General features: G+C 33.2%; 1 protein-coding gene across 1 annotated transcript; it reads right to left on the bottom strand.

The window, feature by feature from the left end:
• Positions 1 to 9,364: 9,364 nt before the first annotated feature.
• Positions 9,365 to 16,180, bottom strand: LOC143423267 (ubiquitin-conjugating enzyme E2 Q2). Its single transcript, XM_076894475.1, has 6 exons — positions 15,891 to 16,180; positions 13,442 to 13,789; positions 12,990 to 13,149; positions 12,719 to 12,870; positions 11,708 to 12,002; positions 9,365 to 10,572 (listed from the first exon to the last, which is right to left on the bottom strand). The coding sequence occupies exons 1-6, from the start codon at positions 16,050 to 16,052 to the stop codon at positions 10,541 to 10,543; spliced, it is 1,149 nt and encodes a 382-aa protein (XP_076750590.1). The 5' UTR covers positions 16,053 to 16,180; the 3' UTR covers positions 9,365 to 10,540.
• Positions 16,181 to 16,703: the final 523 nt, after the last annotated feature.

The following is a 16,703-nucleotide window of genomic DNA, read 5'->3' as shown; positions in this document are numbered from 1 at the left end:
ATCCGAATCGCGATTTTATTAGAGTCGCGTTTAATTCCAGATCACAATTTTTATTAGAGTTGCGTATTCATCCAGATCGCAATTTTTATTAGAGTTGCGAAGAAATGATAATTGTGATTGCACTTTTAGTGTTGCAAACCATGAGATCGCGATTGTTTGCTGAATTTATAATTATTATTTGCTAACATTTGTATTTGCTATTTTAATATGTACTAATAGCTTTTAATTAGTTTTATAGTTTTGCGATTTACACATATCGCGAGTAATTTCATCTTCTTGTTTTCTGTAGAAGCAATAGTTTTCAATTATTAAATCTCTGAGTCCATGTAGTGTTACGATAATGAGTGACGCGGTTCTCGCGATAGTGTTGCGACTAACAAAATGCCCAAATCTTCCACTTATTCTGTGGAAACATCATCACCGCCGTAGCCAAAGGAGCTACGTCGCACTAGGGTGCGATATCGCATCTATAAAATCTTCCATTTGCGCTATGGAAATGTGATCTTGCATAAAGAGTCACCACAGTAGCCATGGGGCTACATTGCACCGTGGTGACATTGTATGTATCAGATCACCGTTTTATTATCTTTTTATTAGTGTTGCGTAGTTAAATGATGGGTGCATAAATTAGCGTTGCGAATTAAGTAATGCGTCCTGAGGTGGCTGCTTGCGCATTGCTTTTTCCTAACACACCCCGCGAATTAGTGTTGCGAATTATAAAGAGTGCCACAATATGGCTGTTGTCGCCATTAATTTTGTTAATTTTTGTTTAAATAAATGTTGAAATATTTATCGCCATTAATCTTTAAATATTCTTTAGTTGATATTTAATACATTATTGTTTTGCGAATTATGAAGAGTACCACAATATGGTTGCTGTCGTGATTAATTTTGTCAATTTCTGTTGCAATAAATTATTATTGCATTTATATTGAAACATTTACTGCGACTAATTTTGAGGTATTCTTTGTTTCACGTTATAATAAATTCATGATACGGAAAAGAAAGAATACTTTATTCACGATATTGGATAACAATAGTAATGTTGATCGAGCGTTTATCATGAAATATTGCAGAGTAATATAGTTATTTTCTATTGAATTTAATTAATTTTACGAAAAGTAATAAAAAACGAAAGAGAATGGAATGTTAATTTTTATTTTTATAACACCAATTATATATTATAACCAAACATGTTCCTTTAATTACATGATATGTACATCACTTTTGTTATGCTATTTCGATAAAATGGTGTTTTCCTATATCTGATTTATAGTGTTTGTTCGTCAAATTTTTGTAGGATGTTACTGATCCATTGTATAAGTTTTTGTTGTAGCTTATAGTTTTATACAGACGACGTCTATTTGATGGAAATAATATAGCATGAGAATAAAAGTATACCATGGAAGTATAATAATGTAGTTATATCAAATAATGCTACGAAGATGAAGGTATGATCATATATATATATATATATATATAATACTAATTGATATGATGATTATTACTTGTATATAAATGATACGTACATTTTCAATCATGCTTATATTTTTCCGTGTCATTTGTTATATGTGAATGTTTGTATGTGTGTTTCTATTCTTAGACATACATTTTTGTGAAATTTGTTAACCTGTATGTTACTATTTTGTTTGTTGTACATTTCTGTTTTAGATATTCCAGCGTTTCCTGCCCCGTTCATTATTTTATTATTATTACACGTACTTTTAGTTATATTTACCTTATATTTTATATTTATATGTGTATCTTTTCTTGGATATATTTTTTATGTAATCTATTAGCCTGTGTTATGGTTTCACATGTTGCATATCTCTGTTCTAGATATTGCAGCGTTTCCAGTTTTATTTTAGAGGTTCCAGTGCTGTTTTAAATATTCCAGTGTTTTCAATTCTATCGTCTTTTGTTGTTTCGCATCTTGTACATTCGATCATCTCTGTTCATATACGCAAAATCTTCTGTTGTATTCTTCCTTTGTTGCTTCAAAACTTCTTTTCTGCTGTTTACTTTTGGAAACACTTCGAGTTTACGAATACAAAGTACTTCATGTACTGTGTTCTCTTAGATCTTTGCATACGTAGGGTGAAACATTTCCCGATCTATTGATAGATAGGAGTCATTTCTTTTATGTTAATATATATTCCTGGTTAGGTAGGTTGTTTTGAAATTAAAGTCAATTATTGGCTAAGCAAGGTACTTGTGTTTCCCCTTTCATTTGTAACAATTCTTTATGAAACTCCTTCCATTGTGCGTTTGCATAGGAATCAAATATCGAACTTGTTGCAAATGTACATTGAAAGGAAGGTTTTATTCAATAATATCTTGTATAAAAGGTGGGTGGATGGGACGTGGTGAGGGTGGGTCTTCATACGCAGCAACCTTCATGTGATGAGACCTGGGTATTGTATATTTGATATAGAAGATGGGACAGTAACTATTAGCACCTCGAATATCTTCGAAACTATAAGTTTCTGTACTTTCTATGACCTTCAATGGCTTCATGTTACAGGTCGTTGAACTCATTTTAAGATGGTCTATCGTATTACGGAAGAAAAACATACCGATCCATTTAAAAAAATGAAGGTGACCTTCAAATGTCCGACATACCTCCACTTACAAAAAAACTATTTTCGCCAACGGATGGGCCCCTTTGTACTGTGCAATTTTGTATCAACACAAATTTCTGTGAAACTTATAGTTTCGAAGATATTTGAGGTGCTAATAATTACTTCCCTACTCTGTATACTTTTTAATTGCATCATATGATGATATATGATACAATTATTAATTATGTAGCAAATAGTTGAAACTATTAGCTGCCATAGGTTTGTTTTGCTTAAATTGATCTAAAATAGTAATTTTTAGAAATAATTATGTAGACAGTAGAATGAGAGAAAATTTTAAATAATATCGTTCGTAATAATTAATGGTCATATTTATTTTCTGATAAGTCTTTTATGATTCATTAGATATGTAGCTTCCCTCAATTTAATCTTTGATTATATCAAATAAAGAATATATAATAAATATAATATCAAATATATTTATACAATTTATGAAACACAGCTTACCCATTAGCAAATATGACCCTATGCCACTGCTGATAAAAAAAATGGCAATACAGTGCCGGTATCGTGTCGGTACTATCTTGCCGTGTGTTGTCTAGTTATTTCCTATTTTGCTCTTTGTTAAAAAATTATCGTTGCATAAGTTACCGAGTGATTAAACCATTAATTAGCGACAGAAGAATATTCATTGTAACTCTTTAACAATTCAACGATCACAAACGTGTCTCTACAAGCTAATTGTTATAAATTATCTTTACAAATTTATGTACGCTTCTTATAAAAGAAAAAAGAAAAATTTACAAGCTGAAAGTTATCAGTTAATTATTTATACTATGTGTATAAATCCGTGAAACCGCGGTGGATAACATGATCAGTCGGAAAAACGTTATAACATTAAACGAGCCAACATTGGAGTTAGATGAGGTAGAAATAGGATCTAGGATAAAGTTAGAACGCGATAATTAAACTGAACATAAGGTGTAATAACATATTACCAACTAGCGGATGCGCCATCGGTACCTAAGATTTATAATTGTAACACAGAATACATAAATTATAATAGCGACAGCCAAATAATCACCAACTAAACCCCGTACGAATTAAACAACCACTTCCGTCCACCGAAATATCATAGCCCTTATCAGACTAAAACTCTAGTATAAAAACCCTCTGCACCACCAATAGTCAGTTTTACCTCGAGCAAAACTGGCAATCAACCTTCAAGCGTGACTCTCGTAATTATTCCTAAATCGTATATCTATCTTAATCTTATATCTTGTAATTATTCCTAAATGTTATATCTAGCGTTGATCTTAATTCAGCATACTATATTTTTGTATTTTTTTTTATAATATACTTTATATCTTCTACATACTCTCTATTTTACTATCCATTATATTAGTCATAGAATAACGCCTTCGGCTCATTACCATCGTTTCGATTATTGTACATGGTTCCCGGATTTGAGCTTCCAAAGGTGCAAACACAGCTTAATGAGCATCAAATCGTTTGACTCGGTTTTTCTTTCTGAATCGAAGACGATACGCCAGAAGAAATGCTTGATTACGCAGATTGATATGCATAGGTTGCAGACATACACTCTTAGGAGTTGTCTCCATAGATAGCGATAAATTAAACGCGTGGGAACTGGTTCAAATAGAGGTACTAATTTTTTTACCGCGCTGACTTTGTCGCCTATAGCTGACGATTCGTGTGCACGAGAGTCAATTATGGAGCCTGAGCATAATTAAGCGTAAATATCGATTGATCTGAAAAATTGGAAATAAACCAGGTATGTGAAGGAAGTGACATTTCCCTAAATCGCTAGCCAGGATATAACACTGGTGTCTGAGGTATCGATTTTCGCTTCGCCTTCTCTGCAGTCGATAACACGATGAGCTCCCCGGTTGCCGACTGTTAGTTTATCTCAATTCTGTTAGTAGCGACGAGACTCATGACGGTGAGGAGCGGTTAAGCGGCGCGCACATTTTAAAACGATAGTAAAGTACGCTCCAGTAGTTAGGTCGTATTTGCATCGTAATCCGCTCTTGCAATTCCTGAAGTTGCTTGCCTGACCCTCATATATTGTTCATATTTACCCTCTTCTTATCTCGCAGCAAGTCACAGGAACTTGTGATAAATGTCGATAGATTAGTGTTCTATTTAAGGAACGTATGCTAACTACTTCGCTACGCGCTCAGATGAAGCAAGACATGTCTGAAATGTTGCCTACCTCGAGGCTTTGCTGCTCAGTGTTTATATGTAGTTTCAGAATTTCAATAAATTACACATAGCGTATAATGTGACAATTACTTCAATTGATAAATGACATTCCACTTAAGAATTGAAAAATAACAATGAAAAATTGTAATACACGAGAATCCTTTCTTTTATATATTATATAAAATACGTTGACATTGAATTAAGATTTCTTCGTACCATTCTAACTACTATTTCAAATCTGTATCTACCTCTATTTCTGTGAGTTCACTCGTCCTAGCCATTGAAACATATTTATTTTAGTATATAATCGACTTTACGCCCACGTTATATTATGGTCCAAACAACTTTAACGCACGATTGCAATGAAAATACGAGTTTTCATGTACTTGTACAAAAAATTTCTTCTCGCGTTGTTGTCTAATTGTAGTGCAGTAAAGTTTTGATCAATCGATATCCAATGATTACGCATACTAATAAGTCTTGCACGTATGGTCTTAATTATAAAGCTGCTATTGGAGTGACGCTGCAGATTTGACAACATGGATGTTATAGCATTGTTTTTCAGCAACACATGCATCGCGTTGACACCCATCTACCACTCGGTGCATCGAATAAAAATTACTTCTTAATGCACATCATAAACATCGAAGTCTGAATTATAAATCCTTGACTAACATCAGTGTAACTCCGAAAGCAGCCTGACAATGCCCTGCATGTAATGATCAGACTGCGCGTATATCTGAAAATCAGTTAAACTTTATAAATATATTAACTAAAAAATAAGAGAATTTGTTTCACTCTCTAAATGTTGTACGTATACTTGCATAATTTTTAGTGTTATGTGTATGTTTTGCACGCACGTACGCGTGCACTCTAAAAAAAAATACGAAAAAAATAAATCTTTATGCTCTCAGCAACGAGTATTATTAAATATTTCAATTTAATTTAGCTACTTTTCCCGTTTTTGCCGCATTGATAGAGCCCAATATGGTATAGATTTATAGTAATCAGTAGCCGAATTATTCCCGTGAAACTGCCGCTTTTTTCCCGCTTTGTTGCACATTCTGTATGAACCGTTTTCATCATTTCCCTTAGGTCAAGGAACATTCGATATTCGATTGACACAATTTCAGCGATGGAAAGAAAAAAGAAAGATATGCAGAAAGTAAGGCGGTAGCATTTACACGGATGTCTGCGACAAAGCAATAGGGGGAGAGTAGTTCAGATAATCTAATAGCACGAATATATATGGAAAAAGTAGACACGTCTACGTTCATGGATTCTCGTCTGGTGGTTTTAATCGGGTGCGCCAGTGTCGCTCGATATTTTACACCAAGTGAAATGCATAAAAAAGATAGCTTTAATACCATACAGGCCGACCGTTTATGTTGCGTTACTCGTTCATACCAATCAAATAGCGAGACAGAAACATCATATCGACAGCGCACAATACTTGTGAATGGAAGAAGGAACGCAAAGAGGGTTCCCGATTTATACCAGTCTTCGAATCAAAAGTCCATTGTAAAATCACCACGAAGAGACGAAAATACGTTAAGCATATCGCAAGTATACAAACTACACTTGTGTTATCTAAGAAGCAAGTCTCTGAAAAATCATTTGATTATTCTCAGAATAGTCAGCAAACATCGAACATTTTCTTTACATCTTCGCTTCAACTTTCATTTTTAGGTACTCTCTCTCTCTCTCCCTCTCTCTCTCTCTTTTTTAGTTGTTATTTCCTTCTTTTCCTTTGTTATTGTTTCATACGAATACAACCAAACAAAAATTCGTTCTACTTCAATTAAACAAAACGATATATTTCCTTCTTGCAAATTATATTATGTGTATGGGATGTCGATGCAAGAGCGAGGAGAATTTTTCATCATTTTGAACATTAAAATTCAGTCCAAGTATTTTTATTCATCATCGTTACTTTCTTTTCAAATTATACAACCGTGAAAGAAAAAAAGTCAACATCCATTTTGTTAATAAACGCAATTTAAATCCGAAAGATTCGATGATTATTAAATATCTATATACTTCAATGAATATTCATTTCGATCACATAATTTCTTCATTACGAAAATTCTCGTTACTTTTGCATCTGCTAAGATATTCGTTTTGTTAGACAGCTGAGAATTCGCATCGTTTTACGATAGTTGATAGAAACCATTAATTGTAATCCGCCTTCAACTGATTGTATTACATCATTATTTTGTCAGTTTTTTTCTCTTTTTTTTTCTTTTTTAGAAAGTCAAATGATAATTAAAAAATGGATAATATTAATCACCGTAATGATAAGAAAAAACGCAAGAACGTTAGAATTTTTAAAAACGGTACTACTAACGATATTTGTAGCAAAAATATACAAGCCACGCGAGGCTGCTTACAATATATGCTTCGGAAATATTTAAGAGGAAAGAAAACTTAACAGACGCGGGAGAAAAATGAAAGTATCCTTTTTTTCTTTTTTTTCGACCAAGAACATAACGGTTAACGACGTCAAAACAACCGGCACTCAATGTCAGTCAGACGTGCGGCTGTACAAATCATTGGTGCCCACTGACAATGAGCTCATTGATTGTACACCTATACTTAAGAATCTAAATTTTATTACGATACTGCTCGCACGAATTTCATAAACGATTTTGTTTTTGTTTTCTTTTTTTTTGTCCTTTTTTGTTCTTTTTCTTTTAATTACATCACGAAAAAGAAAACTATCGACCCATGCTAATTCGCTTGATTATTCCAATAATTGTTATTTACGGATGTGTCGTACACGTGTTATTGCCAATAACATATGTACCGCTTCATCTTCGTACCGTTGTCTTTTAAACAACCTCATATAAATGTACGTACATACGTGTATATGTACAGGATAGGTCAGTTAAATGAAACCTTCTGAATACCTCTCTTCTCCTGTTACCGTGTGAAAAAACTTCTCAGCAGAAATATCTCGCTTCTTAAAACAGTGCTAGTTTGCATCAAGAACTTTTTCCATACAATAACGAATAAGCAGCATGTTTAGATGATTCCATTTAGCTGACCCGCCTTGTACTTACATGCACTTACATACATCGCACTTTTTTTTTATACAATCGGAGTCTGTCGAACCAGAGTTAAGAAATTAGTTACAATTATTATTATTAAATACACGACAGATAATAGATAGGTAGTAGACGATATTCTCCATTGAAATTTTCGTAACGATTCAAGTGCTTCTTTTTTCGAATTTATAAACACGAGAGCGCAATAAATCGAAGACGAACCTTTATTCGATTTGATCAGTACAAATTTTGACGTGTGCAACGTACGAAGATGAAACATAAGAAACGGAATATGTAAATTCAGAGATCGCTCGTTGGTACTCTACCCAGCAAGCTAAAGCAGCACAGTGGCAAGAGAAATGGTCCTCCACTCGTTGAACGTCGCCTGTCCCGCTATTTAGGCACATTGTCCTTATTGACTGAGTCGATCACGTGTACATATCCGTCTGCGACAAACTTGTTGCCCCTTTGCTGTTTCAGCTTGCGGCAAAGGTCCGCAAATGATCTCCGAGTAGATTTATATACACGAATCGGAGGCATGTATTATGAATGCACAATGTGCACGCGTGTTCGTGTATGTAACGTGTGCATAATATGAGATGAGTTTCCGCCTGTGCATGTGTACGTGTTGGTGTGTATGTAGTCGCGTGTTCGTTCACTGTACGTGTGTAAGTATGTACGAAACATGTCGCATAGACGTTCTGGGAGTGGAGTGAAGAATATCATGAGTATATGAGAAAGCAATCATTTAAAAAATTGTAGAAACTCGTTTTGTTAATAAACGCAATTTTGGCCAACGATCTTTGCCATGTACAGCAACATGATAATTTTATTCGCTACTAATCGTGACTACGATTGAAGCCGTCGCGAAAAAAGAACGGAAGTTCGTGATATATTTTGTTCCTGATGTAGATAAGGGAATAAGACTCGTTCAATTAGAAGAAAATGTGTTTCCACGAAGGAAAACGTACCAGGATAGCATAGTCTCGTAAATTTCAGATACATGTGCAATAATATATGCGTGTATAATTTTTTTTCCTTTGTTAAAAAGCGATCGTTTATTTTCGCGATCCTAATGTATGCTTATTCACTTATGCGTTATCATTTTTGCTTCAACTGGCCAGTGTAAACTCTACTATGATGCGAAAATTTTTTTAATATTATTCGCACAATTTTACATTCGATACGCCAAGTAAACAAAACTTTGATTGCAAATAAATGTCAATATGTTTGCATGAGCGTACGCTCAGCATAGAAATCAAACCTTTTATGCGAATCTTGAGCACATTTAATGACTTTTTAGACAGTATAACAGCAGTGGTTCGTTACCAAAACGACCACACAACCAAACCTTAGCCTCTCACTATTTCTGTGTATTTTTATTGTTCAATTTCTGAGGAAAAAAGAAACAAAAAGTGTTGTTTTCAAGAATACGGCACGCAAACGTACATATGTACATCTATACAACCCTTAACTATTTTAATCAATTACATTAATGAAATAGATATTACCTAGTATTGCTATACGATTCCTTTATTTATAAGAATGTTAGAAAGTCTAAGCATAAACTGCAAAAATTCTGGTTTAAAATGCGATCTTGAATAAAGTCTAAGTAACGAATAACAGTTAGGAGACAGGCAATAGAGAGCGGTGGAAATATATGTACATAGAACGTAGAAAATATTATTTGATACAAGAAGAATTTATGATCCCTCATTATTCTAACATTTTCCATTTCAATGTATCTAGTATGCAGAAATGTAATAAAAGTATTATGATTAATAATATATCCTCTAGAGCCTCATTGTATGCAACGTTAATTTTCTTACAATCATGCGTTTTATCAAGGTACTTCAGCAGGTAATGATTTAGTTGTGTGCTCGTTTACATTGTTGCATTGTGTTCGTCAACGAATGAAAGCATAAGAATAAATAGAACAGGTAATAGCAAAAAGCTCGCTTTACCCCCAGAAACATCGTTATTCTCACATTAGGTTCGTTCACCGCTTACTTTTAGCAAATGTATACCTAACCGAAAACAACTTACTTGTATGAATTGCACAATGAATGAAAAATTAGAAATACAGTAAGATAAAATGGAACGAACGAAAGCTCACAATGATAATAATAATAAAAAAAAAAAAAAAAAAACAAAAATGGAAACAGAGAAACACTTGGAAAAGTTCTCTACATAACTATCTAAATTGCTAACCGTCGTGTTCCCTCTGTTGAAAGATAGGAAGCACGGATTGCGCAAACGCGTTTCACAAAATGTTTACACTGTTTCGTACGTACGTACAACATGTGTACTCGCAAAAGAGAACTAAGATTAATGGTTATTTGGAATAATTACGATTCTTAGTAATTTCCATTCAACGTAAGAATCAATTCCAGATAAAAATGATTATATCTCACATTCACAAATGCGATTGGCGATCTAATCACTCGTTACTGAAAAATCTATACATACAGAATCAAACACTTCACTGTTTGCGCGGCAGCCTTCTCAGTCATCAAAGGAATTACGCGTTTAGATTAATTCAGTACCTTAAGTTACCTAGTTAATGTTGTGTTTTCTTTTTTGTGTATCAAATCATTATCGTAACGATTATTTTGTTGGGCACACACCGAATTAAAGTCTCAGCTGTAAGCACGCGTCAAACTTTTCTTTCTCCGTGATTCATGTTCATTAGCCATCCTCTTTCGGAGGGGTAAACCAACCTGTAAGAATATTTAAACACGTAATACTCATATAAAAAAAAAACGTTAATGGTCATTCTGACAGTTTTTGCAAGGTGTTCCATAGTACTTCCATTCAAATTTTTACGGTGTGTTTTACAGTAAAAAATTATACTGATGTCATGTAACAAAAATTGCCATAAATGTCTAATTGTAAAATTACAGAAAAAAGAAAACATGAAGTAAATGCTGTACAAATCTTCTCCAGTATTTCTACAATACGCTTTAATACAATTAGAAAATGAGAATACTTCTCTGCAAACATTATATTCCTGCAATCGTCTGATTGGTCAATTATTAACATTTTTAATAAACATATTTCTTACAATTATAGTAATAAATGCATGTTAACATTTAACGTATATATTATAATATATTATAGTTAAAGTATAATATAATTTATGTAACCAATTTCCATTTTCTCTATTAATTCTCCGATTTATAGAATACGAATTTATGTATAACACGATAATTTTTTAAAAACCAACTACTGTGTTATGCATGAGATGCTTGTTCTTATAATTATATTTTGATTTTCTTAATTGTTCCTATTCAGATATTTAACATTCTCATTCTGTATGTCATATGATATCATAAGGAATTCAATGGCTGCAAAACAATAGACGTATCCCTGAACTGAGTCAGGCTGGAAAAGAGAAGATAAAAGGTTCCAGAAAACGAGCTTCAAGACGTTATCTTCCTATATACTTCTCGCATTGTAGATTTAGTTATCAAATTACATATATGTATCTTATTCCTTGTTAATGGCACAGAGTAGACAAAACCTCTAAGGCGAAAAATCTTTGCCTCGAAGTCTCATAAGAGATAGTTAATAATATTGAATTTGTAACTTTTTAATAACACGTGTTTGTGATTTCGTTATATGACATTTCAACTATAGTTTTAACTATAGAACGTACTAGCAAGTTTATACAGAAACCTGTAGAGTACTTTGAATTAAATCCAAAATTAAAAGAAATAATACAAAAATTATACAAGAAATAGAATTGTTCAATTACCAATTGATTTGAATTAATATTGTAGTATATAATATTCATCCTTTAAATAACAAAAAAGATTTTATTTTCACAAGTAAGAAATAAAATTGACATCTTACCATTCTTTTCGTGTATTTGTACAAGTGACTTGAATGACTGTTGTGCACGTGCTAGACTGTATTGACCTTGTCCACACACTTTGCTGGCGCTACCTGGTCCTTGAAATTGTATACGTGCTTTCCCCTTCACTAATGTTGCTGAAATCTGCATGATAACCGCTTCCACTGTATAAGCTGAACTCCAACCTTGTTTCGTTAAGAGTTCCATGCAAATAGCTCCTCCTATGAGGACGTATCCACCAGAGATCATGGGATGTACAACTCTGACAAAAGGGGGTTCAAACGGGTAAGTTTCCTGCAACAACAGTAAAAGAGAACTTTTGTTAGCGACAATAACATTTACAGTCCATGTTCGTAGCAGAGTACAAATCTGGATGAATCGACAATCTGTAGCTCTACATCTGTTTGGTTTGTTCATACAAATCTATCTAGGAACTGTTTACCATGATGCTATTTTCCTTTGCAATCATCTTCTTATTTATTATTAGGTATAATCAGTGTGCATAAGAATTAAACTATTTAACTTTATGATTTTATTTTCAATTTCACGAAAATGAACATTTTTAAGACTTCAAATGCCCAAAAATACTACGATTCTCAATCATAAAATGCTAGTACGCTCGCTACAACACCGTCGAAAAATTGTAAATATAAAATCTAATGCCCTCAGCCTCCATGCCGAGTGTCAACAACTTATTAACAGCGCGTCCATCAGTCTCGATCACACATTTATTGTTCCCACAAATCCAAATAAATCAAATCTATTTCCAAAAGAGGGTGGCTAAAATTTCTCAAATAGCCTCACTTGGCACAAGTACAATGCTTGTAAAAAGTACTTTTAGCACAAACTTGAATATCAATTGTTTTCAATAATGCTTTTGGATAGTATTATGCAATAATATGCAATAAATAAAAACATGATGTGTTACTTATATCTAGAACGCAACTAGAACTAGCATACACCTATTGATTTGCATAACACTTCTACAACAGAAACTACAAGTCGTATACCTTAAACAGCATATTAAGCAGAATACTGTCTTTGCCTTCCTTTTCTTTTAGAAGTATGAGATCGCTGTGTAAGGGTGAATCAGGATCAACGCACATCAGCCTGACATTCCATTCGTACAAACTGTCATTTACTAATTCTATGCTGTACATTCCTGCAACCAGAGTTCAGATAAATATTTGAATATGTAACAGTAAATTTAAATTATACATCGAACAATAAAATATTTGAACACACGATTGAAAGATAAAAAAAGATTTATGTTCGTAGTACCTTTTTTGAAACTGTCACTTCGATAAATGTCGCGCAATTCTTTCATCAGTCTGTCTGTGGCTTGCACACTGCCACAGACAGATCCTTTTAAGTAATCCTGTCTCTGGTTCTGTCTCAACCTTTCTAGCGTTGCAAGATGTTCTAATTCTATCTCTTCGCCCTTAAAAAATATGAAATTGATAATAATACAAGCAAGTCCATTGTTCGTATATTTATAAACAATCTAATGAATTAAACATGAAATGTGTACATTTAAATACAGTAGACTCCCATGCAGCATAATATAAATTTAGCATATACAAGTTACATAAATTATGTATAATGAATGAGTATTGAGATAGATATTTAAAGTTACATTTTATAAAAGGTATACTAGTTTATTATAAAAATTGTGAAATATGATGAATATTAATAGTAAAATACTTGAATTATTTCACTTGAAAACAATTTACCTTACTCTTCGCATTGGCATCTCCTTCGTCCATGTCCAAATGTAGGTCTTCCTCTGCGTCACTTTCTTCATCGTCGTCAATATCTTCTGCGTCTTCAGCTTCCATCCTTTGTGCCGCAGCTTCATTCGATCCTCCTAAACGCAATGGATCCAAAGCTGTCCTTAACCTTTCAACATCGGGTGGTTCTGGTAATGAGTGGAGTCTACATAATTCTTTCAAGAGAATCCCAACTTGATTAATGACATGGTTGTCACGGCCTGTAGTAGTACTTAAAATTTGTACCGCATTTGTAACACTTGTCTCCTCTGATTCTGCGAACCATACTGGTGGTGTAGAAGGATAGGTTTCCTATGACATTCATTCAAAATTAATATAGTCGCTTCATAAAATAGAACAAAAATAATTAATTCTTCTTTATTTTTTTGTATAGTTCTTATACTAATAGAAAACTCAGTGGAGAAGAGAAAGAAATATATTGTTTACAAAAGTGAGCATAAAAAACAATGTATATAAAATTTATATATATTTAAAAGATAAACAATACAAGTGTCTTTTAATGCTTATATACGTAACAATATGCTTTGATATTTGAAACCATACATATTCTGTCGTTAGTTTAACTTTGCCCATAACTTTTTTAAGTTACAAATTATATCACTTGTATCAGTTAGCTTTTAAGCCTCTTCAATAATGCATGATTAATTATAGAGATATATTTCTGTAAACTCGGTGAGATGTTAAAGACTAATTGTTTCTCATTTGGTACATAAATTTAGAGAATGATAAGAATACATTCTAACTCAACGTATAAAAACGTCCATTTCCTGTAATAAAATCTATTTATCATTTGAAATGGTAAGTAACCGAATAACTAAAATTATGTTTATGTAATACTAATATACTAACATTTATTCGTACGTATACTTGTTAATGGAATTAAAGAGTGTTAAAAAGGAATGTTTATATGATAAAAAAGATAAATAAAAATTATATTTCGTAATCCATATGGTATTTATTATATCAAATCAATTATGTTATGTATAAAATTTGAAAAAAAAGTGTTCAAGCATTATATATTTAAACAATTTTGTTCATATATAATCTTCTATCTGTACATACATATGTGTAGATATGTACGAAGTTGTCAATATAAATGAACTTATAAAATAGGAGGGAAAAGAGAAAATGTAAAACTCGTACTAATTGTAATGAAAATAAGTTAACGACGACTACCCGATAATAATTTACGTAGCGAAAATTTCAGTTAAACACATTTCAGTTATACAGCCAATGTTTATCACGAACGAATACACGATATTTAAATATGGATTTATCGGCAATTGCAGTTGGCCGAAGCGTCGTCGATGCCACGTCTATATATACATACATACGCGTAATACGAATCGTAAATTAATTAGCAATATCAAACCGTTATTGTACATACTAAAGTAGAAACAGAGAAAATTGCTAAAATTTTCCTTCGATTTACAATGAAACGTTTGCGGTTCAATTTTTGTCTCCACAAGTACAAAATGGAAAAAATTGAATGTCTTCTATCATGTTCAAAAGTAATTAAAATACCACACAGTTCTAGCTCTAGACAAGTAACTTCTCTTAAAACAATCATAAATTTCTGATTTTTTATTTACACATCCGCAACAAATCAGTCGACAAAGTAAACAAGCGAAATATACAACGCAATTCTTTAAATGCACGTGATTAATTTCTGTACGTACATAACACGATAATAAACCTTTGAGAATGTTTAATTTACCATGGTAAAACGATAATGATGAATTTGAAACGATTTCAAACAATACGATATGTAACAACAATGGTAGTTTTTATTCGAGAGCATCGCATTCGAACGTATAATTTTGCAAACGAACTAGCCAGCAATAACGGTAAGATCAATGAAAACGAATACGCTGGTTATTAATCTAGTTAATCTATAAATATTATCTAGCGTATACGATATTAGCATGTAGTTTGTACAGATGTGATATAACATTTCGAACGGGAGAAATTGCAAAGGAGGAAATTTCGTTGAGAAGTATAAATGGTCTGAGGAGATAGCTATTACGAGATGCTTATCCTCTATTTGTGACACACATTGACCTCTACCGCAATATTTAATTTGGCTGAAAATCTCCACGGAAACTGGCTGATAGAGGCCAGAAAGAAATCGATCGTAACTAGAAGAAAATGTACGAACGGAGAAGCAATAGGGAGAATGAGAAACAGTGCGTAAGAGACACGGTGTACGTGCTCCGGGGCATGGCACTCTTGTCAAAAGCACCGAATAACAACATAAGTGTTATTGTTTCTTTGTCCTATCAATCGTAGACAGCAATGAAAGTTATCACGGAGTCATACGAACGCAAAGTTACCGTCGATGGTCCCGTATCGATTTACCGTTTCAAATTGTATCCATGCTTGTCACACTTACTGTAATATTGGCGTGTATTTCGTATTTCTTCCCATTTTTACCGACGAACCTGCAGCTGAGTTCGTCCACACTTGCAGACATTATCTGAAATCTCTCATGGCTCTTAGGGAAGACGGACTCAAGAGTTTTAATCTCCTGCTTAAGGGTATTCAGACAAGCCATTTGGGGTAGCGAACGAAAGTGGCAGACCCCAAATTTTTCGGCGGTGCTTGTTCCAAAAAGTACAGCAACCCGAAAGAAACACGACGTACCCGATGACTACCTGACAAAATGGCGACCGCGACTGAACACTTCGGTCGCTCTCGTACAATTTCGTTTGCTTTCGTCACAGATGCCAGCACTAGACCATTCAAACGCTCGTGACGTCTTTCCGGTACAGCTGAGTGCGGTTTTTTTTACTCGCACGCAACGGCATTTAAAAGAAAACCCCTTGGAAAAAATTCATTTCTCTTTTCTTTTGCGTAAAAGAATCAGTCGATGAAAATTATGCTTCGGGACACAATAGAATAAAAGTTTTTTTTCCTGTTTCTCAATTTCTCGAACATTTAAGTTCAGAATTAATTAGAATTACGAAACTTCAATCGTCTTTCTTAGTTTTGCTTTCATGTCCGCTGATATATATATATATATATTTTTTTTTTTTCTATATAAAACGATTTAATCGTATTATTTTTGAATATTTCATCCTTCGTATCGTCTACCGTTGTGATACTATAAATTGTTAAACATCGTACCTTTAAACGATTACTTTTTCCAGTAAGGTTCGAAAATAGATCCATGTCGTTGTAATTGATTTAAAGTATAAAATAATCA

Source organism: Xylocopa sonorina, chromosome 4, assembly GCF_050948175.1.
Source record: "Xylocopa sonorina isolate GNS202 chromosome 4, iyXylSono1_principal, whole genome shotgun sequence".
Taxonomy (NCBI): Eukaryota; Metazoa; Arthropoda; class Insecta; order Hymenoptera; family Apidae; genus Xylocopa; species Xylocopa sonorina.
Note: the sequence above shows the minus strand (reverse complement) of the source record. Positions and strands in the feature narration are given on the sequence as shown.